Here is a 23,577-nt window from a genome sequence, read left to right as displayed (position 1 = left end):
AAGGGTAATGAGTTTATGACAATAATTTGACATGACATTGAAATTGTTTATACAAATTCTTTAGCGGATCCGGCTATGTGTTAAATTGTAACTTAGCTAAAATGTATAAATGTACATTTTAAAAGCAATATTATGTTTCTGGAAATGCGTACATACGGAATTTTATTTTTTTCTTATTAGAACTACTATCAAAATTCGATATTTTAAATTTTTATTTAAATTAATATGTTTAAGATTTTTAAATTGTCGGAAATTTAATGTGATCACTGATCAGTTTCCCAAATTTCCGGTTTTCGATCTTTATTCGATTTAAAAATTTAAGTTCCTGTTTTTTGTCTTATAGTACTATAATATTCACGGAGACGAGTCAGCGCATCGAAACTGCAACTTGGTGTAAATTTGGGCCAAAAATAATTATAAATAAGTTTTATGACATTTCTTCTCGTTCAGCAACTGGGAGCTTTTTTAGCCTATTTTTTCGAAAGTGTCGAAAGTGAATAAACCATAGATTCAACTTTCAGATGCTCTTCGGTTGTTCATTTTAAATTAAAATTATTGAGCTTTATCGTCACTCGATTTAATGTTTGTTTTGGTGTGTTATGTAATTCTAAAATCATAGTTATTTACCTCAGTTTATAAACATTTGAAAATGGTTTGATAGTGTAAATTACTGCAATTTACTTTACAAAAATAAAGTACCAAGGTGATAGGGTGTAATAAGTAGTTCTCAACAAGTTTTTTTTTTTTGATATATTCTACTGATAAACAAATGGCCAAAAATGTGCAGTTTGAAATTCTGTTTTCTTAGTGAAGATCTATTGCGTCATTTGTTAATAAAATCAACAAAAAATCTTTTACGTACTGGCTAAAAACCTCTTTGATGTTATTTGTTGTTTTTACACAACATAAAAATCGTACACTTCATTAGCTTCTAACTTATAGTTTCGAACTCTTATCTATGTTTTGACCTACATTTTCATTACTCCACGTAAAGCTTCACAATAATAATAATAATCACTCAATTTTATCCACAAGCAATTATGGAACTGCGTATTTCCACATCTATAAAAAACTGTTGATTTTTTGTGAATCATCCATCATATGCCTTCTGTTAGGATAACCCTCGCTCCAAAAATGTCTTTATCATTATAAGTAGCTGCTTTTAGCAACGCGTTGTTAATTTCCCCATCTTTAATACAAAATGTTGTCTCATATTCAAATGATTGTTAGTAAACAAGTTTAGGCTCTTCAGGATGTTGCTGCTCAAACTTCTTCTACTACTAAGTTTCATTCTCATTGTAACAGCCCAGAACACGAAAGTTGTGCGAAACAACCCTTTCCTATCAAGAAAAAAACGATACCTCGCGTTTCCTAAAGACAGCAATTTTGTGGTGCGTCAACAGTGTAAAATTTCAAACTAAATTAAAAACGTTGAGAATTTTAGATAACTCTCTCCTACATTAAAGCTTTGTTGGTGGTGCAACCTCGAGGGTGGAATCTTCTAGGTGAGTGTGACGTGCCGTTTGCCCTGCCAAGTGACACGAGAATATTTAAAAAGGATCCGAAAATCCATACATTACAACGAAGGGAAATTACAAGGCGTTTAGAAAGCGAGTTTTCACGGTACAATAGTATTAATAAATTTGCGATTTTGATGAGACATTGTTTTAGGCAAAATTTCAATGGATCTGCATGTGTCAACAGGCTAATTTGCGAAGTTTGCGAATACAAAGGCAATCTAGGAAAATCATTGGTCAGTGATCTATTGACGGCTATATTTACGTAAGTCAATTGACGTTACGATAAATTTTCCGATATGCCTTTTTGTAGCCCGGAAGTCCATTCGAACTCAACGTGTGAACAGTATTGCTCGGAAAATTATTTTTTACACTGCGAAGTCTCTTTTCTTAGTTTTATACTGAGCAGTTTGTTTTCACAATGATTTATTTATATTTACAATGAAGTTATGAATAAATACAAGAAGTAGCGATGTTGGTTTTAACTGAATCCGAGCTGTGTCCCTGTCAGCACGTACGGACAGTTTTCGACGTGGTGATCGCATCTGTTCAAAAACGACTTAAAAAACTCAGATTCCATCGTCACAGTGCTGAAATCAGTTCGTAAAAAGAGTGTAAAAACAGAGTATTACTCACTTGCTGATAATGTTGCCGATGCCACAGAATAGCCCGCAGTGATGTGATGCTTTCACTTCAGCAACATTTTCGCAGATGTACTTGAGAATGCAGGAATAAACGCTGAGAGCAGATCTAGAAAAAGTGGAAATCAGGCAAAGTTCTCCGAGAATATGGACTTACTCGTCTGTAATACTGTCTAATTCAGCGTGAACATCTCTCTTAAAAAATTGGTGTCTTTTGGGTATACTTTCAGGCAACTCGTAATTTATTCTGAACGCCCATCCATGAGCGAAAATTTCTGTATAATTCAACACGTTATCTTTTCCGTTCAGTCGGAACTGAAAAGAATCGTCACGAATCAAAAACGAACAATTGGTAATACTCACGAAAAATTTACTGCTTTTGCTGAAAACCACTTTCCGCTTTGTTCGGTGTTTATATTCTAAATTTGCACTTGTGAGAACTGCGAAAAAGAGCAGGCAAGCCACCGGAAGTTGCATTATTCTTTCTGACTGATTATTTTCTGGGGTTTGTCACGGATGGTTATCGATTTGGACATCGAGTACAGTAACTTAAATAAGGTTTACAGTTGAGTAAATCTAAATGTAGCGGTAAGTTTTTGTCGATGATGACACGTCCTTACTAATTGAAATGAACAGCAAATTATGAATGTAACGTTTTATGCAAAGAGATGCGATTTGGATTTTCCTCGATATTTTCGTAATTTCCCCGACTGTAAGCGAATTTCCGGATGGGGTATCCGCCCCGCAACCGGAACGCTGCAAATCAACATCGATTTTCACTTAATTTTTTACCGAGTAACATATTTCTTGTTTCGCAGCAAATACCGACTGGAAAAAAATAAACACCCTGAATTTACAAACAATTAATCGACTTTCTTTGATCTTATAATGCAAATCGGGTATTTAGCAAATAGTTGTCAACTTGTACACCGCCAAACAAATATTTAACCAGAGCGGCTAACATCTCCAGAACTGTTAGAGTACTCAAAATGATAGTCCGATTCGCTTTGATCAGCGTCTTAAACGTTGTGGTGTTATCTCAAGTTACTAATTTAGCGAAAAAGAATCCTTTGTTGTCACGGAGGAAGAGATACTTAGCTTTTCCAATGAATAGCAATTTCGTGGTGAGTTCGTATTTTAATTGTGGCGTCCCCTTAGTCGGAGAAAGAATGACGACGCCTCATTTTAAATTTTAAAGCCGTTTTGGGGGTTAAAATATTCAGAGAAGTATCAGGAGCACAAGGATTTGAGGATGTCTGCATGCAAATTTCCTTCAAGCTAGCGAGAGGAGAGGCTGCGCTAAAGGCTGCTATCCCGAATAAATCTAACAGTGAGATTGGAAATTTCGATCTAACATCCTGAAATTGCTCAGAGATTGTTAACAAATGCCCTGATATTGTCTCCACGTTTGTAAATGTGTTATGGAGCAACGAACAGACCTTTAGTTTCTACTCCAGCATCCTCGAGCAATCGATAAAAGAGCGACAAACTCGCTTGGTGCGAAATAACGGCACTAATTAAACTTTGTTACTTTAATTTATCAAGTTTATAGTTTATTCCCTATTGTTTAGGTCTCGATGGCTTATGCTAAGGCGTTTCTCAGAGCTCAACCAAGAGGATGGAATGCTGTTGGAGAGCTAGACGTCCCATTTCCTCTCCCTAGTGATACCCGACTATTTAAGAAATACCGCAGTCACTACGTCCAAAGACGAGAAATTTTAGACACTATGGAAACTGAATTTACTAGGTACAAACCTCACCGCTCCCCGAAATTTCTTCTTTTAAGTTTTATTCTCTTCAGAAATGGTTTCAACGGCAATGCATGCGTGAAAAGAATGATTTGTGAAGCTCGACAATACATTGATATGGAAGGTAAATCTTTGGTGAAAGATATTTTATCGGCTATATTCAAGTGAGTTTATGATAATGTTTGATTTACTACTAGTTTCGGGGTTGTTTATTTTTAGATTCTCGGAGGATGATTTAGGGGAGAAATATGGACCCCTCTGTCACGACGCAACGTTTTCGGGGTGCGAGATATCATTTCTAGGCTACATTTTAAGTAGTGCTCTTGTAAGATAAATGAAATAAAAACTGAATTTTAAAGACAACATTGTGGTTTTATCCATTTTATCATAAGTTAAAAGTGTGTTTTGCGAAATCCATTACTTTATAATTATTGTTTTCTGTTTTTACTCATTTTTTATCGAAAATGCGATGTTTTTAAAGTTTCCTTGACTTAATTTAAATATTCAAAACCACTTTAGTTTGTTTACCTTTGTGAATATTTTTATTTCATTCTTAAGTACGATTCTTTGAACACTAATTATCGTTTTACAGACACTCACATTGCTTCTTTTTTTTAATAAAAAAACTAAAACCGCAAGGTCACATGACACCTGCTTTTCGACTTAAATATGAAAACTCGAATTCTTAATTCGTCGACGTCAAAGGTTTTGTACCTCCACCAAAACATTGCAAACAGGTAAAACTATAAATTCCTATTTTTCGAACGAAATTGTCAGAAAAACGGCTCCACAAGTAATACGAAGTGGGGGAAATTTTGTACCGATAAACCAAAACGATTTGTGGAAATTGTGTAAAAGTAAATTCGCGCTTACCGGTAAAATAAGTGGAACTGCAATGTTTTTTTTCGACACGACGGATTCGGTGCTCCGAAAAGTCGCCCATTTTTGCAGTGCTGCTCAAAGTAAGTTTCTTCAGTTTTCGTACAGAAAATAATTGAATTTCACAGGAAAATATGACTACTACATGCATGACATTGAAGGTGAGCGAGAATTTCAATAATAATAATAATTTCTTATTGATTGTTAGATCCCCGGATCAAAGGGTGGTACCTTCTTTCCAGCCCCCTTCCAACCCTCATGGCATTAGCATGTTACTTTTATCTCATTTGCATTTTCTTACCAAAGTATATGAGAAACCGAAAGCCCTTCAAGATCGACTTCCTCGTTCGAGTTTACAACATATTTCAAATACTTGCCTGTTCAACTCTAGTCTATCAGGTGTGTGGAAAAACGCTGCAACTTGCAAAAATAACATTTTTTCCAGCTTCTCACTCCACGTTCGTTCTATTGGACCTGCGACCGATTTACTTACTCCACAGATCCCGTCTCATTAAAACGAGTCTCTCTTAACTACTATTTTTATTTAATCAAACTAGCGGAGCTCGCAGAAACCGTTTTCTTCGTCCTTCGAAAAAAATTCAGTCAAGTTTCGTCCTTGCATATTTACCACCATGTGACCACGTTTCTGATGGCTTGGCTGTACGGCAAATATCTTTCAGGTTTGTTTCTTCAAGTCATTATAATTAATTAAACTTGTTTGTCAGGTGGAATGGTCGCGTTTTGCATGTTTTTGAATTCTTCGATTCACATTATGATGTATAGTTATTATTTTTTGTCGGCGCTGGGGCCAGAGTGGCAGAAATATGTGGCGAGATGGAAACCCACTATTACGATGTTGCAAATGGTAGGTTTGACATGGGTGGCGCATTATTCACAAGAAGTGTTACAGATGCAGTTGATTACTCTCATTGTGCATTCGTCTCAAGCGGTCTTGAACAAAAATTGTGGTCTTCCCAGTATTAGCTTCTATTTCTATGCAACTAATGTCGCTGTGGTGTTCTACATGTTTAAAAACTTTTACAGAACCAGCTATAGGGGTGGCAAGAAAGTGAAATAAATTTAGTTCTTTTAAGACCATGTTAAAAGTTTTTCTCTTATGGGGAATCCCATGTAAAGTTCTAGAAAGTTTTCAGACTTAAATTCATAGGTATCAATTTCGTACAAAAACTTATCTGTTTTTAATACAATTCTATAACGATTAGCCGAGACAAAATAATAATAATAAAAAAAACGGCAAGTGATAATAGTTTAATCATTCGGAATTTTCAGGCATTTCTATAAAATTTCAAATTGTTGAGAATAAACTTGTAATGACATTGATAAAAAAAATCTTAAATTACATAAAAAATAATTTAATTATCTTCCCAGAAATATTACACGTTTTTGAATCTCGTATCGAAATAAGATTTACAACTTACGTCTTGAGGGTAGATTTATGACCGTACCCTCATTACCACAGTTTAAACCATTTGGGGACCCAACCATCTGAGCGCAGACAAGCTGTTTGAATCCAGTACAGAAATTTTATATTTTATAAATACAGGGTGCGCAAATTATGGTCACCCCCAAAATCGTCTTTAATTTGAATGATAAAAATTTGCAATATTGCATATGCTTATGGTTGATCAAGTTCTACAACCTAACGCAAAAATTTGTTTTTACCACGGTTCGATTGGCGTCGCGTATGTAATTAATAATTTTTAGCGATTTTTGAGTTTTTGCAAATTTCAATTTTTTTTCAAAATAAATGTGATAAAAATATTTGTTTTTATTTAAAATCTAATGCAAATTGTTAAAATCAGAGAAAAAAAACGCTGTTTTATCAAGTTACTTTTTGAAATTATGACGGGCAGTGAGTGACAAACTACGTTTACACCAAATTTTCACAAGTCACTTGATTCAGTAAGTAAAAGTTAAGTAAATTTTGACGCAAACGTGTTGCACTTTTTGGTCACTAAAAATTGTTTATTAACTTCGAAAAACCAAAAATTTCACTAAATAAAACTTTTGTTACAATCTAAAGCACACGAAATGGTACATGACATTTATGATACAAGATGTTGACAGTTGGGTGTACGTAAATTTAGATATAAATTTTGACTTTATGAATTCGAAAATTAACTTAATAATATATCATTTTTCATTTCAAAATTTTTTCATTAAAATTAAAGACGATATTGGGGGTGACAAGTAATGACTGTAATCTCTAAACCCTGAATCATACATAAGATTACTTATACCCATTATAATTCATATTATATAATACAAATTATTTTAATGTTTTATGATGCATATTCAAAAACATTTTCATATAATTTTAATCGTCCAAAAATATTTTGGAGTGTTATCGAGTCATAATATCGATTTAATTTATGCAGTTTCAAGTTTGGTTTCCAAGTAAAATTTGCAACCTTCTTAGGAAAATTCATGTGCTGTTTAGCAATTTTGCGAAAACTGAGTTGTGCGAAACGTTTAACATGGCCTTAATAAAACATAGAAAACGGTAAAACTTTTATTAGGAAAATTAGTAAATAGTTATAAAGTCCTAATACAAAATCAGTCTTGTTCTTTTTGATATACCGAGCGATGCTCAGTAATCACCAAATGAGTATTAAGTAAATTAGTTTTACAGCTTTACATCGACATAAATAGATGGGTCTAAGAAGGGTTAGCTCTATACAAAAACTTAATGATAGCAAACAGTTAGGATTCTCTTAACACTGCGATAGAGTCCTGCAAGGAACGAATTCCAGAGGCTTAGCATTCCTGTCGCAGTATCGATCTGGTAGCGCCATCTCCTGCCCGTCGACGCACATCACGCTCCGGCGCTTCATGGGTGTTTCGTCCTGCAAAAGAAAACAGTTTGAAGTATTGTCGATAGATGTAGGCACCGATTTCGAAGTTTAAAACAACTTTACGGACCTTATTAGCGCACGTAACGGGACAAGATTGCCAGGGTCCCACCCACCAGTGCGTTGGACAAGGGTCGTCGTTGCATGCTCTGACCAATTTGTCCGGTTTCTCCGAACTTTCACACATGAGTTCATCGACGATGCTTGATGTCCCATCAACGACGGAAGGAACTTCTCCCACTGTTGACTCCTGACACAATGGTCTCCGCTCTTGGATGCCTCCACCACAAGTGGCGGAACACTGAGACCAATATCCCATGATCCATGTGTACTTCACCTGCTGTGTCGTTTGTCGTTTCCAAATCGAGTACTTGTATTCAATCCCAGGATTGTGTACTTTACCTCGGAAAATCACCTGTGAAACACAGATAGCCATACAGTGATTTGTGCAGACTACAAATGCAATCTGATCAAGCACATGTTACAATCCTGTAATCATCGTAATTGGATCATTGAATGACAATGTGAGATCCATGCGAAGCTGTTATTGTACAAAAAGCTGCTGCAATAATTTTCATTTGGATCCCGTTGCGATGAAATGATAAAAGTATTGGAGATAGCACTCATAAATTGCGGAAAAGTAGCGTTGTAACTACCGCAGCCGCAAATGCATTGAACACGTTGCTGAAAGCCGCTCATTGCATATTCACAATAACGGTCACCGCAAAAACATATATTTCTATTTTTTGCAAGTTATGAGTGCAGGTTTCGATAGTGAGTATGATATTAACTCTGCATTTCTACCATTTGTAGTCTGCATCAATGTAAATAATAGTAATTTGGAAAGCGCGGCTGAAGTCGTTAACTATGCAGAGGAAATTTATTGGGCCATAAGCCAAGTTGTGAAAGGAGCGTTGATTAACGAACCAAAGAGGCTACTCTACATAAATTAGCTCCAACGGCATCGTCTCAAAAAAAAATCTTTTTTTTTTCAAAATACAAATATGTATTGCAAGAAAGTAACATTTATTTTAAAGGTAGGAGAACGCTTTAAAATTAAAATTCATTTGAACAATTTGTTTTCACGCCTACACGTTTATTTCATCACCATTTTTCCAGTTTATTTAATCGAATTATTTTAAAAGCATTTGTTTATTTACCCATTATAAAAACATTATTTAGAAATGAGCCTAGATAAAATATTATAAGAGAAAAATATCGGGTGTTTAATTAAAAGTCCAAAAGCTGGTAGCATTACAGTCTTAATCAGATTTTTATTTAGACACCCGATTTATAAATTTATTCTATGGACTAGTAACATGTTTTACGTTTTAATTAAAAAGGTTTGGGAACAATTTTATTAAGTTACCATAAATGCATTATAATGTAAACACTGCAACGCAAACAACCGTTTATTTCTAAATTTCTACATATTTGTGATGATCCATTAAAATTTTAATTTCAATTAAATTTTAAAGTAAATTTGCGAAGATATGTCATCGGTCATGCAAAGAATAAGATGGCATTTATTTTTTTATTTTTATGAGAACTGAGACAATCTTTTGTGAAATAGTTATTTATATAAAAATCAGAAAAATGACACATTTTATTTTACACTGCGCCGAGTATTTAAAGCTCCGAATAAATACACATTTTACTAAGGAGTTTTGTATTAAATTTTTCTGAAATCCTAAAAAAATTCCAACAAACTATTCAAGAGCCAAAGTAAAATTGTGTAAGTCTGTCATACTTTTAAATTTTACAAATTTACAACTAAGGTTGACTTTTGGTACCATAAAGTATAAGTTCAATTTCCCAGCACCCAAATTAGCAGAGAAATCTCGTTTACATAACGATTTTTTCACCGTTAGTAGCTCGGAAACAAAAAAGTTATATGTTGGAAAAGAACTTATTTAATTAAATAAAGATTTCAATAAAATCTTCTATTTCTTTGTTTGCGTCGATACTTTCCCAAAAATTCGAGAAAACTGATGAAAGTTGATGTTTAATCTTTTGAACAAGCCAAATTTCAGAAATTTTTATTTTGAGAAGGAAACAAAAAGTTACAAAATCCTTTATTAAAATTCGTAATTTTAGTGCTACAGCTACGAAATTTGGAGAACTTACTGTTTGAATCATGTATTAACTCTACCCATTTGCAAAAGTTTAGGGCGAAAAGCACAAATTTTAGAAATTTTCAATTTGAGGAGAAAACAAAAATTTCCAAAATCCTTCACTAAAATTCGTAATTTTCGTAATTTTAGTGCTACAGCTACAAAATTTGGGGAAATTACCATTTTTGAGTCGCGTATTAAAGCTACCAAATTGCAAAAATTGAGGGCAAAAGGCACCAGTTTTAAATAATTTTATTTTGAGGAGGAAGCAAAATTTTCCGAAATCCTTCACTAAAATTCGTAATTTTCGTAATTTTAGTAACTTTGAATTACCATTGCCCAAATTGCACTGGGACTGGGAAGATGGTTCAGATATCGTCTGACGCAGAATTTCATAAAGAATGTTATTGATCTCTTGATATTTTTTATTTGTCTGATGGTTCGGAACTAAAAATGCGATAAACCCTCGGCACGCCTCGTTGGAAGGTGTTTTGCGGTAGAAAATGGGTGAAGCGGCCCCTATTTTTTCCTTTTACTCGAATTTTTTTCCTGTATTCCTTGGTTTTTATACGTATAAATTACTTGGATTAAAAATCTAAAAGCACTGTAAATCGTCGAAAAAAAATAGCTACAAAAAATGCAGACAAAGAATTCGAAAGACAATTAAAAATAGAATAATGAATGCCAAAATGCCAAAAACTAAAAGATTCCAGAAAGTCCACTTATTTACTTAATTTGGTGTTACAAGTTACTTGCTAAAATTAAAGTTAAATCGTGCTATTTTTAAGTAAAAACGCATTGAATGCAGCATCCCAAAAGTGAAACATTAGCTGTGCGTTCCGGCAAGTGTAAAATTAGTCAAATTAGGCCTTAAATTACATCCACACATAAACCAGTCTTGCTGTTGGAATAATTGTTAATAAACCTCCGTCGTAGTCGTAAAACCGCCTAATATGGAACATTTTAAAGCAGCTGTTTATTTTCAGTATAGCAAGTAAAATCGCGCTTAATCTGTTTCTAAGATTTATAAATGTTCCTAATTTATATCAAAAGAAAGTAAAATTTAAATATTTTGCATCGCTGGAAGTTCCCATATTTTAGTAAAAGATTTCGTTCATTAGCAGTAATCACACGGATCGCTGAGTCGGGGGAAAGCAAAATATAAGGAGCGGCATCCGTTCGAGCTAAAATTTTCCTTTTTTGTGTGTAAGTAAGTAAAGTAGAAATATAAAGAGTACGTGATTCGCAAGAAGCGAAGACGCCCGAATTCAATTAAGTAAATTCCGTGTATATAATGAATGAACACGCAATGTACCTTCTGGAAAGGTCGATGAGAAACGACAGTATAAATCAAGAGGAGAGAGGTAGATTTTCAAAGTGACTTACGTAAACGACTATAGGTTCTCGTATCGGACCTGGTATTCGAATCTTCTCTAGCTGGTTGTCCCTTTCGTAAAGGGCTTGAGCCCCTGCCACTGTATATTCTCCCGGTAACGTGATGTGCCTGCAAAACAAACAATACCGTGAATTAAATGACAATATCGTTAAAGTGAATACGTGAAACATTGCCTACGGGGCCGCAACGTCAAATACAACGCATTTATATGCAAACATTGCAAAAAACGAAATTCTAGTGATAATTAGATATGGCAGCTGTAGGCCCATTTTCCATAACTAAAAACTGCCTCCAGCGAGTAATTTAAAGCGTGTAGAAATAAATTCGGTAGAGAATTGGATAGAACCCTGATGTATTTCAGGGTTGTATAATTAGCGAAACAATTTTAGAGAAACGTACCGTCTTCCATTTAGATAGTATTTCTTGGTGTAGGCGCTCCCGATCCCGATGTAGTTTTCAGAGTGATCCTTTTCCTCAATGCGGATATTGCGTGCACCGGTTGGTATTACTACGACTTCTCGATACCCTTGAGAATAGCTTTGTTTCGTGTACAAACCCTCGATTTTGTCGCATTTTGTACCATCACCTTGACAAATTCCACAATCATCCTCGTGTGCTGTCGAGTCAACCACCCAATCACAACCGACTTTCTGTATGTTTACAGGGTTAAAATTTCGATTTATGCAACGAAGACACTTACCCGACATATTCCGGAAATACACACGTCTCTAGAGCCCACGTTGCAGGGAGTACCATCGGCAGCATACTCACCCCAAGGTACGATTACAGTTTCATTAGCGTCACTGCAGTATAACTGACAAGGTTCATCTGCAATAATAACACCACCAGAAGGTTCATCAATATTCAATTATATGTAGATCTAAGTGTGGGAGATTCGTGCTCTAGGCGGGGATTTCAGAGGAGTGCTTGTAGAGATTAAATACTCGTGATGTGTTTCCATTTAGTGATTCAGAGCGGCGGTGAAATTAAGACAAACGGATCTTTATTAAAGTAAATTCCGAATATTTTTCTTAGCATCGCACAGTGGTCACGATCGCAAATCTAGCTGGACAAAAATCATTACTCAATAAAATTTCGTCAATTTTTGGAAATGAATTTTAACGTTTATCACATTCATAGAACTTTTTAAGGCAAGCCTACTGCATTTTTTTTGTAATGGGGCCGTTTCCCAATATTTTGCTTCAAGTTGAAAATATCAATAAATATTATTAAGAAAAGTTGCTTAGAATAATATTTTAGATTTTTAGAGCAAATTTTAGTCCAAAATTCACATTTTGCTTTTTTTTACTTTTTAAAATTTTAAATTCGGTCAGAAGTTTGATCATTAATTTGTCTACTTTTGTTGTTAATAGTTTTGTTATTTTTATTCGGTTCAATATCCTGTTAACTGTATTTTTATCATTCACGTTGATTTTCACTGAAAATTTTGAAAAAAACAAAAATTGACGAAAATAAGAGCTTGTATTCATTCTAATTGCAACCGCCTGAATATGGTTGTACATATATTTTGTACATGCATTTTCATGCAGTTTTTCTCTTTGTCAAATTTAAATAAAATATTGCGTTAAAAATTGACAATCGGTTGTTCAAGCGCTATAAATTATTTGGTTTTATCAATGTAAGATTACACTAATATTTCACTTTTGTGACAGTCAAATTCTAGAATATCGGCGAATTTTGGAGTGCGTTTTCAAAATTTATGTTTTACCAGATTGGTTCAAATATGAATGCAAATTGTTTAATAAAACTATTAAAGCCTGGAGGTATTATTGATTTGAAATAAACACAATCAAAGTTATAAATTTTAAAGATATAATTTCTATATATTTGTAAAATGGCATTTAATTACGATAAAAGGTAGATCGTTCGTTTTCTTGTTTCTTAGTTTAGTAGTTTCTACTAATTTACATTTTTTTTTAAAATAAATAAATGAGGAGATTCAAGATTCATAGATGAAGATAAAATCACTCCACAAATTTCTATTAAAGTTTGATTTAATTTACTATCAAAACGTGCAAGGAGAATCATCTCATGTCCCAAAAATGTTTTCAGTAATATTTTTATAAGTAATTTTGAATGTAAAGACGGTTTGGCACGACCACATTTTTTCTCAAATTTTTACGAATAAATTTTACGCATAAAATTTTTTTTCAAATTAACGTTCAAGATTTGTCCCAAAATTAAAGCAGTTTTTTTTTCTGTTCGCTAACCTCTAAAAACAGCGGTTTGGGAGTTTATTCTCTTCACTTGGCGCATTGTTACTGCGTAGAATTGTGAAAATATTTATGAACTTTTAGAATACGTTGCGCTTTTCCATATTTAAATTGAGTTATTAATTGTTTATTACTTAAATTATCACATTCTCAAACTCAGTTTAACCCTTTTTATTCTTTTAAAGTCAACGTGATTTTCCTCCATCCGTTCATTGTCCCTGAATTGTCAATATTATAATTTTTATTCAGAAGCAAAACTTTTGGTAGCCATAATAAAAAAAATTAAATAAGCATCTAAAATGTTAGGTGAAATATAGTACGAGCCAAACAAAATACACAAGATAGTCGGTGCGTGACTTGTTTTTTGACAAATTCCTAATTGTTCCTAAGAAAATTTGAAGCAGTAAACAAAACATTTCGTCTTAAAAATCCAATACTCTGTTTTTTGTCTTCCGTGTTTGCGTATTTTTAAAGAGTAAAAGTAAGAGAGTACTTTAATGATTCTTTAATAAATCAAAACTAGTTCCAGATTGAAATAACTTGAAACAAATTTTAAAACTTTAGTTAAACTTTAATTTTATTTCAAAATTAGAAAGGAAATTTCAAGCAATATTATTTGTTTTTAAGCATATTCCGGGAAAAAATGGGTTTTTGGGTAAGTATGTAATTTCAGTTGAATGACCAATGTCACAAATTTGCAAAATTTAAAAACAGTTTGAAAAAATTGGCTTGCATGTAGTCCTCATAATTTGTCTGAAATTGCAATGCAAGGGAGTAAAGTGGTTGTGCTGGCTGTAGATCCAATTCTGATAAAAACAACATGGACAAACGCACAGTAATCGACAGTTTGAAGATTTTAGAACAATATACGTTATTCAGAAATTCAAATAAACAAACTTGATTATTGATTTTTGACCAGCTAGATTCGCCATCGATGCCACTGTGCAAATAGTTTACTGAAACAATTACTTTTTTATTTCTGCAACTAAATCTCCCGTCTGCAGTGTTTGGCAGAATGCAATTAAAGTTTTAATCACTCAATCGTTTGCGCCCATAAATTTATACCAACTTTTTCTGTGCCATCAAGTGCAGCTTTTATCTAATTTTACCTTGATCGAAATAAGGCTGCCATTCGTATTTCCTCCCTTCGTAGTTCCTATTATTATATTTCGAGCATTGAAAAGCTCTAAATGTGGGTCTGTTGTCTGGACAAGGATCAGTGTTACATATCCTGTATCGTCTTCGCTCTCCGGTGCAAAAGCGACCTCCGGCTGTTGGACTAGGGTGGTCGCATTCTCTTTGTGTGACGGACACACCAGCACCACAGGTGCGAGAACATTCACTCCAGGAACTCCATTCTCCCCAACCGCCGTCAATCGCGACAGGAGGCTCCATTATCGGCACGCATTTCTGATCTTGACACCACTGAAACCGATAAAACTATTATTAATTGCTCGTTTAACCAAGACCATTAGTCTTGTGTAATATCGACATCGGTGACATACTAGTCCTAATTACGACAAGAATAGATGTCATCGATGAGGATTTATCGTCGGTTTTCAATTTTTACAAGTCTGCAAAAAATTTCAGTTAATAAAAGTAAACTTTCTTTAGAAATCTTAAAGTTAACAGTTTCGACTTTCTTTTTACTTAAAAGAACTCCACTGATATACCGTCAAATAGTTCCGAAATCCGCGACGCGTTCATTAAAAGTTTGAAGCTTTGACTTATTTATTAATTAAAGAAAATTCGAGGTGTCTTTTCATAAAATAACTAAAGCAGATAACGAGTATTGTGACAAACTCCAGCTTGCAACAATTTACGTAATCAGTGCTCTAATACCGTGAAATGATCTACGTTGTTTATTAGAGGAAGCAATTTATACTTTATGTGTACTTAATTAATTTCAGATAGATACAACTCCTAGGTGGTCTTGGTTAACCGGTTAACACTGAAACTCAAATGATAAAACACAAAAAAACAACTTTGAGTTGTAACAACACAATGACAGTTCAATTAAGTTTACCTGTCAGCCAATATGTTATCTCTGGTAAAGTATTGGCGGTTTCTTGCAATTTAGAGATAAAATTAAATTAACTGCGATAATTAAATCTTCACACGTGAGTGTAGCCAGTGACGTTGCTTGGCTTCTAATTGTTTTACACTTTGGGGTTAAAAATAAAAGGTTCTCCTGTGGGAGTTCTCTCCGGTTAACGCATAGTTGAGAAGTTTAAAGACACTTTCAGTTAGTTTCAAATTTGCGCTGTACTGGAGAACAACAAATGATTTGTAATTTGTCATTGAAACCGTAATAATCGTTACGTGCTTCATTTCAAGTTGAAAAAACTCGGCGGGATCTATTGATAATAACGTCGTTTGTCTTGGGCACTGACAGAGAATAATAGTTCTAGCAATAAATGAGCGCAGATTTCTGAGGACTTAAATAGTGAGAACTGGTCTTATCGCGATAATAAGAGTAAAAAATTTTATGAATAAGCGATAATTCTAGCTACTGAATTCGCAGATTTATTGAGTTAAATTGCGGAAGATTATTAATTGAGATACTTATTAAAAACAGGTTCTAAGCTCTAAAGCCTAAAAATCCTCAGGGAGTATTTAGAAAACAAGAACTGAAACTTATAAAAATAAGAGGCTTTTCGTAAAACTGAAGCAATCTTTCGCAAATATAAGAAACTTGGGCGCATCCACCATTTTTGCAAAATTATAATGCAGGAAAATTTGATCTACAAGGAATTCCCAACGTGTCTGATGAAAATAAAAAAAGCTAGAAATATAGTGGAATGAAGCTCGTTTTAGCTACCACAGAATCATAAAAAATTGTGAGCCACCGCAATGGGACAGCTTGTGGTATTTCAATATTTATGGCGAGACAACTCTGTTTGGGGATGATCGGCTACAGTTTTTGGTAAATAAACTCTCATTTTAAGCACTTTAATTTTTTTTTAAACTGTCCTGTTAAAGTAGCGATTCATATTTTTAAATGCATTTTCATGCATTTTTTTTCTTCGTTAAATTTGATTTTCATAATAAAATATGGCGTTAAAAAATGACAATCGGTTGTTTGAGCGCTATAAATTATTTGGTTTTATCAATGTAAGATTACACTAATATTTCATTTTTGTGACAGTCAAATTCTAGAATATCAGCAAATTTTGGAGTGCGTTTTCCAAATTTATGTACTATCAGATTGGCTCAAATATGAATGAAAATTGTTTTATAAAACTACTGAAGCTTGGAAGTATTTATTGAATTGAAATAAACACAAAATAAAATATAAATTTTAAAGATATTATTTCTATATATTTGTAAAACGGCATTTTAATTACGATAATAGGTAGATCGTTCGTTTTCTTGTTTCTTAGTTTGGTAGTTTCTACTATTTTTCATTTCTTTAAAAAATAAATAAATGGGGAGATTCAGGACGTTGCATGCATAGATAAGATTAAAATAACTCCACAAATTTCCATTGAAGTTTCATTTAATTAACTATCAAAACGTGTAATGGAGAATCGTCTATTGCCATAAAAAATTGTGATATTTTTATAGGCAATTTTGAATTTAAAGGCGGTTTGACACGACCACATTTTTTCTCAAATTTTTACGAATAAATTTTACGAATAAGAATTTGAGATTTTTTTTCAAATTTTTTCAAAAATATTGTTTGCTAATTTTGCTGTTTGTCACTAGAATATTTATTTGAAAATAAATTTTAAAATTTCTATTCGAAAAATTGGAGAAAAAATGGGATCGTGTCAAACCGCCTTAACTCAAGAACTATATTTCATAGTAATGCATCATTGAAAAGACTGAGATCTGAAGAGCTGACAAATGCAGTGTTATGTCGTATTGTTTAGAAGTTACAGGACAAGTAAAATTAAGAAACTTTCAAAAATTCAAAGTTTTTGTTATTGTTGGTTGATTTCATAAAAAGATTGTAATTTCAAGGCACGTTTCAAGTTTTAAAATGATTTTAATATAGAAAACTTCTTGATGATGAAGAGTTCTTAGTTTGCTTATAGACTTATAGAAACTCTTGAAATGAGAACGTTTTCAAATTTATTTAAGTTATAAAAAACAAGACTAACAACTTTTCAACAAACAACAACAAAATTTTCATCAGTTTTGGAAAAGTTAGTTCTGCCGCCGACATCTGTAGTTCGTTAGATAGCTTATTTATTTAGCTTTTCAATGAAATGGTACTAAAAATTTTTAACTTAATAAAAGGGCAAAAAGTAACACCTTTAATAAAGTTTTATGATTTTGTTGTCGAAAAGTTGAAAAAAAAGCAAAAGTAAGTGATTTTTCACTACTCCACTACACATTTCGTCCAAAATCTGTAGACTCGTGTAATATAAAGAAAATTGAATAATTCGTGAAACTATGGAGAAAATATTCAGACAATTAAAGGAATTATACTAGCTGTAAGTACATATTTTAAATTTCAAGACATATGGTCAGTCAAAATAGAAATTTTGGTATTTTTTAGCCATTCATTTGGAGACAATAGATATTTTCAGCGCAGTGCGCATTCACCATTTTTGCTTCCAAAAACTCATATTCACATTTATTATTTAGAGTCAAACCAACCAAAATACCAGAAATAGCGTGTCCAACAAATAATTTTATAAACACAATAGTTATGCGACATTCCACACTGTTATATTAAAAATTAAAAATTAATTATTCGTTATGAACTTCATAATTAAAAACGGAACCTACAAAACCAAATTAGTTGATTTATTAAAATAAAATTGGAATCTCTGCTTCCGAAACCTTTGAAATTGTTTGTATAAAACAGAAAACCTGCAAAACCCTTGTATATTAATTCATGTAAAAAATCTTTTGGCTTGTTCGCGTACACACTTTTTCCATGTTTATGACTAACCTTGTGCTTTCCGCAATGAGTTCCAGGAGCAGCGGGCCTCAGCTGTGTCGTACACGTGTCATTTACTAAACACCACAGCCGAAAGCATATCTCATCCAAAGGCGTACACACAGTGGCATCACCTCCAAACTGGAACCGGCACTGGTAATCTGCATTGTACATGGCTCCAGGGGGCAGTTCCGGGTACTCGTACACTTCATTATCCTCCGGTTCATCTTGCAAGCATCCGCCGAGCCCCTTGCTGAAAGTTGATCATATTTTCCATAAACAATTGTTGGTGCTTCTAATAATTCAAAATGAAGGTTTGTCGTGCGGAAAATACCACATAAATTGTCTGTGCATTCTTTTTTATGAACGAAGGTAATATTAAAAGGTAATTAGGAGTGTCTTGAAATTTATGGTGCTTGTAATCGCAAAAGAGGTACTTACTCAAGGAAGTTGGTGATATCTCGACGGCTACATCGAGACCAGCTGACCCCTACGGTGTCGGCTTCAAAGCTCGGTGTCATGATGTGTGAAGTGTTGCCTTGTCGTCCTTTGCAACCGATTTTTTCAGTGTCGTGGTACATACCAAAGCTAGTCGATAAATACGAGAAACGTGAAAAAGGTGCTACTTTCAGAACGAAATATCGGCACGAAATGTCACGCAAAAAGAAGAAAGCAACTCAACACCATAAATTGTTCCTTCATGTTAAAGGATATTTATTGGCTTGTAATTATTTAAACTATTAAACTTAATGGGTAATTGAATGACAAGTACCTAGTAAATTTTACCTGCACAAATACTTTCAATGCATATTAATAAGCAAAAATAAACTTATAGAGAAACACGTACTTTATTGGTTGTCACGGGTCAAATGTGAAAAAAAAAAACGCGACATAAATTCCACAAGTTTGATTTCGGATTTAATAAGCTCGAAATTTCATAAGACCGACCCGTTATTAGCAACATTTATGGAATGAGAGTCTTACTTGTGCCCCATCTCATGTGCGATTGTATGCGCCAGCGTGATCCCATTGTCCTCATTAACGCTGCAACTCCTGCTGCTCTTGCACATTCCTGCAACATGGGCAACCCCTAGCGTATTACACGGAGCGTTCTGCCTCGCACAAATATCCTTTCTCGTGATAAGAATAGCAACATCGTGGTGATGTGGGTGCGAATCGTTTCCAGGATTTAAATCTCTCTGCCACTTGCAAAAGTTTTTTAAAGTCTGATCTGCGTTGATGCTTACGTTGAGATCGGGTTCCGAGAGAGGATCGTCTATTAAAATGATTTTTACTACAACGACCTTTATCATATTGCCTATACTCGGGTCCATGTAAAGGGACGACACCTTAGGTAAAAAATATTGTTTAAAATCGAAACAAACCCACAGATCGCCGGAAGAAAAATTTATTCGAAGAAAATTGCTCATAAAAACGGAAAGCAACAATGTGTTCTAAAACCCCCTCTTTTAAAAGAAGTCAAATTTTAAATCACCATTTTGAAAAATGTATGTTTCAAAAATTGCATTTTTTTATTTTTTAAATTTTTGATGGTTTATCTGGTTAAAATTCTATTAATCGACAACAAAATGTTTGCTGAGAAAAGCATTTATGACATACAACTCTAAAACCAAGACAACTGGGTAAAAAATTCCAATAACGCAATTATTTTTTTTTTTAATATACTTCTTTTTTTTCAAACTGAACTGAGTTCTTATGTGTACATTATAAGCAATTTAAGGCAATTTTGACAATTTAATATCAAATTTTTTCCAAAAAATTAACACTTGTTGCAAAATAGTTGCCAAAAATAAAAGTGGAAATCGCTGCGATTTTTACTTCAAGTGTTACACTTGGCCTCGACAGAGAGTTTTACTTATTTGAAGCTATTTCTGACTCAATTTTTTGTCACATTTGTGTTAAATCAGTTAACAAAACTGTTAAATTCTGAATGCATTGCCAAAGTTTAATTTGCAATTTCGGATTGTCCTATAAATGTTCTATCAAAATAAAGTAATAAAGAAGTTGATGTGAATCGTCAATAATTTTTTTAAAGCTATTTTAAAATTAATAAGCAGATTTTGCGTTAACTTTGCTGGGTATTGTGGTTAAAATTTCTATAATGTACGCCTTTTTCTCAACAATTTTCCAATTTACTAAAGTTAATACAGTGAAACTTCCCTTAAGCGGACACCAATAGAGGACAAGATTTTGTCCGCTTAATAGAGAAGATAGAAATTTTCAAAAACGTTTTTATAATAAAAATCTGTACTTCATAAATAAAGCGAAATTTCTTCAAACCAATAATTTATTTTCAACAATAAAAAATTAATGAAAAACAAGTAGTGCATAAATCGTTTTTGTGTAAATCATTAAACATAAAAAAATAAACATAACAATAAAACATAAAAAAACAGAAAAATAATTTAATTTAAAAAAAATCTTACTAAGTTTGAATTTCTTCCGCTGCAATTTTTTTTTAGTAAATTTGGAGGTTGAACTCCGTTTCCACACCTCCAAAATTATTTAAAAATTAAAATTTCCAAAAATTGTGTCTTTCGCTCTACAATTTTGCAATTTGGAGAATTAATAGCTACACGCGTCAAAAGTAGTAGTTTTTCCTAAGTTCATGCTGTAGCAATAAAATTACCAAAATTTTAATAGTGAATGTCAGAAATTTTCCTGTTTTTAAAATAAAATTTTAAGTCTGTCTTCCGTCCTAGCCATTTATAATTTATTAAAATTAATACATAACTCATAAGTAGTAACATTTCCAAGATACGTAGCCGATGTACAGTAATTATAAAAACATTCCAAATTTTGACAAAGGATGTCTGAATTTTTTGCCTCGCCTTTACAATTTCTAAAATTTGTCTTTTGACAGTTTTGTAGCTTGAGTTAATTGACGGTTTAAAAGTACTAACTTTAAAATTGTATGACATACATGTAAACATTCTGTTGTCGATTATAAAATTTTAAACGCCTAACCCATCAAAAGGTTAAAAAAAAGAAAAATTCAGATATTAATATACATTTTCATAATTTTTAAAATAAAAGTAATTCAACCTAAGATAATTTAAAATTTGACTTTTTTTGAAAAATAGGGGGCTCTCTCTATAACACATTGCCGGTTTTCGTTTTCATGAGCAATTTTTTCCGAATAAATCTCTTCCGCCGAACTGTGAACCAAGCGTTAAAGAAAAAGATTTTTTATTTAACGCGTGGTGGAAATAAAAATGTCGTTAGCACATTCTGGTCACTTATTGACGGGCCAAACTGACTCGTAAAATCGATCGTTAAAAAAATTTATGCACCAATAATAAAATTAATTTTAGCAATTAGAGCTCAGGTATTCCGGGAATTGAGATTAGTGAAATAGTTTGTTTTACGAGCGACTAATTTGCAAAAACGTCGCTAAGCTATAAAACGGCGGAATTCCTCGCCGTTGTTTGCGACACAAAAAAGATGGTTACCATGTTCATGATCATCAGCAAATACGTCTCAATGTCTCCATCCTCATGAAATTCCACCATAGTGGGATCCGCCACAAGCAAAGTCTCAACATATTGCGGCTTGCTCACCGAGCGCTTTTGCCTTCCATCAACTTTCTTATATTTATGTTTTTTCATTTCGGACTGGTGCACGCTCGGGATATCAATTTTATGTTTATTTTTGTGCTTTTTCTCTTGCACCTTTACTTTACCCAGTTGTTTCTGCCATTCGAGTCTAGAAAATTAGAATTATTTATTTTCTTAATTGCCAAAACGAGGTAATTCTTACTCGGTCATTTTTTTCGGTTCGCGAGTGCCGCAGTCACGAAAGTGCTTCCTTCTTTTCTTTTTCTTCTTCTTCTTCGCATTACCTGACACAACAGCCGATCTTTTGTAGATCAAATGGGGGTGGCCAGGATCGATTTGTTTAATTGAATTATGAGCGGGTTCGATGTAATATCTCCCATTTTCAGTGTGGAGTGTACCTGTCTTTTAAACATGAATTTTATTCAGGTTGTGTCAGCTTTTCTCGGTTTATGACAGCCGAGACATAAAAATATGCAACAAAAATGAGATCATTCCGGGTCATGAAACTACATTGTAACAAAAAAAAACCAATCAATTAACTTAAAATCGACTTCTGTTTCTGTCTGAAAATTTAATTAAGTTTCAATTAAGTTTTTGCTTGTCACTGCATTACGTGGATTATTTTCCTTATCACGAATGAAATAAACTCACCAGTCCGTTGCACGTTGAAATGGCTACCCTGGAATTCGGTTGACCATGAACAATGCCTTGAAAATGACAGTTTTTGGATTTATCGCTCGGTTTTGATCTCGTATGTGTGTCCCTTCTTCTCCGCTCTACAACGAGAGCCGGAGCTAAAAAATTTCGGACCGGTTCAAGTATCAATAGGTGTTCTGTATCATGTATGGTTATGTTGAAGTGCACCTGACCATCATCGTGGAAACTTGTCAAGTCGTGGGAAACGTAATCGCCGTTGGGAGACACTTTTCGTGGCACAGTTTCATGAACTCCTGATGATAAAACGCCAGTGTACAAACCTGCAACAACAATCGTTTATTATTTGAGTGAATCGACTTGATTTTCCACGTTTTAGAGCCGCTCCTGAATTTTATTGGGTAATAAATTACGGCAATTCCTGAAAACAAGGTATTTCCTCGGCGAATCTTGTACATATCTAAATAATTTATGGCGAATTGTACACAATACTGCGGCTAAAAATTCCTGGACGTGGTGCCATCTTCAGCTGTCATCGGGGCGTTACATGATGCAGCATTGAAATCTCTCGCATTCTGCAAACGCCTTACTAACTACGGTTACGTGTTCGGAATGCCGCACGCCATTTGAATTTTATCAAATTGATGAAACAGGAGACCGCAAATACAAAAAGTCTTGACCTGATATTTGATACCGAGAAACCAGAACGGACTGTCTAGCTGCAACGAGTTCTTTTATTGTTTGTCATTGGAGGTGGAATCAAGCTGTCACTTCTCATAAAAATCGAGATCTTGTAATCAATACGGAAGCCTTCAAACGCCGCATATTTCAGACAAATCAGGTTACTTATTTATAAAAAAGCTCTTAAGTTTATCTGAAAAATTTTTCATAACATCACAGAGGCGAATGCTTTAATGCATAGTTCATTAGGTAAATAACAACTTTATATAGGTAGCTTATCACGTCGTTTTATGTAAATGCCACAGCGTTAAAATTCCGAGGGATTTAAAACGTTTCATTCCGGATAGTAAGTTATCGCTGATAATGGA

The 23,577-nt window shown here is 33.6% G+C and overlaps 5 protein-coding genes across 5 annotated transcripts in view; 3 read left to right on the top strand and 2 right to left on the bottom strand.

The window, feature by feature from the left end:
- Positions 1–1,253: 1,253 nt before the first annotated feature.
- LOC148173181 (uncharacterized) lies at positions 1,254–1,942 on the top strand. The gene is made up of 4 exons (XM_088039848.1): positions 1,254–1,391; positions 1,445–1,623; positions 1,672–1,782; positions 1,831–1,942. Exons 1-4 carry the CDS (start codon positions 1,254–1,256, stop codon positions 1,940–1,942), a joined length of 540 nt encoding a protein of 179 aa, XP_087895974.1.
- A 56-nt stretch (positions 1,943–1,998) lies between these two features.
- LOC148173180 (uncharacterized) lies at positions 1,999–3,122 on the bottom strand. Its single transcript, XM_088039847.1, has 8 exons — positions 3,087–3,122; positions 2,951–3,040; positions 2,779–2,914; positions 2,708–2,734; positions 2,522–2,658; positions 2,316–2,473; positions 2,154–2,267; positions 1,999–2,107 (listed from the first exon to the last, which is right to left on the bottom strand). Exons 1-8 carry the CDS (start codon positions 3,120–3,122, stop codon positions 1,999–2,001), a joined length of 807 nt encoding a protein of 268 aa, XP_087895973.1.
- Positions 3,123–3,147: 25 nt separating this feature from the next.
- Positions 3,148–4,573, top strand: LOC148173179 (uncharacterized). Its single transcript, XM_088039846.1, has 5 exons — positions 3,148–3,282; positions 3,730–3,905; positions 3,960–4,070; positions 4,126–4,231; positions 4,499–4,573. Exons 1-5 carry the CDS (start codon positions 3,148–3,150, stop codon positions 4,571–4,573), a joined length of 603 nt encoding a protein of 200 aa, XP_087895972.1.
- Positions 4,468–5,878, top strand: LOC148173178 (very long chain fatty acid elongase 7-like). The gene is made up of 6 exons (XM_088038266.1): positions 4,468–4,868; positions 4,914–4,946; positions 4,994–5,184; positions 5,231–5,465; positions 5,511–5,650; positions 5,696–5,878. The coding sequence occupies exons 1-6, from the start codon at positions 4,802–4,804 to the stop codon at positions 5,861–5,863; spliced, it is 834 nt and encodes a 277-aa protein (XP_087894392.1). The 5' UTR covers positions 4,468–4,801; the 3' UTR covers positions 5,864–5,878.
- A 1,427-nt stretch (positions 5,879–7,305) lies between these two features.
- Positions 7,306–23,577, bottom strand: part of AdamTS-B (ADAM metallopeptidase with thrombospondin type 1 motif B) — a 37,261-nt gene continuing 20,989 nt past the window's right edge. Inside the window, exons 3-14 of the mRNA XM_088038265.1 lie at positions 22,526–22,851; positions 22,077–22,276; positions 21,770–22,022; positions 19,281–19,645; positions 18,738–18,884; positions 18,309–18,549; positions 14,512–14,827; positions 11,869–11,996; positions 11,568–11,818; positions 11,159–11,276; positions 7,729–8,073; positions 7,306–7,652 (exon numbers count right to left, since the gene is read on the bottom strand). Of these exons, the coding sequence (XP_087894391.1) occupies positions 7,521–7,652; positions 7,729–8,073; positions 11,159–11,276; positions 11,568–11,818; positions 11,869–11,996; positions 14,512–14,827; positions 18,309–18,549; positions 18,738–18,884; positions 19,281–19,645; positions 21,770–22,022; positions 22,077–22,276; positions 22,526–22,851 (2,822 nt within the window). The 3' untranslated portion in view covers positions 7,306–7,520. The remainder of the gene's footprint in view (positions 7,653–7,728; positions 8,074–11,158; positions 11,277–11,567; positions 11,819–11,868; positions 11,997–14,511; positions 14,828–18,308; positions 18,550–18,737; positions 18,885–19,280; positions 19,646–21,769; positions 22,023–22,076; positions 22,277–22,525; positions 22,852–23,577) is intronic.

Source organism: Gnatocerus cornutus, chromosome 6 (assembly GCF_029298725.1).
Source record: "Gnatocerus cornutus isolate USDA-ARS CGAHR chromosome 6, icGnaCorn1.1, whole genome shotgun sequence".
Lineage (NCBI taxonomy): Eukaryota > Metazoa > Arthropoda > Insecta > Coleoptera > Tenebrionidae > Gnatocerus > Gnatocerus cornutus.
Note: the sequence above shows the minus strand (reverse complement) of the source record. Positions and strands in the feature narration are given on the sequence as shown.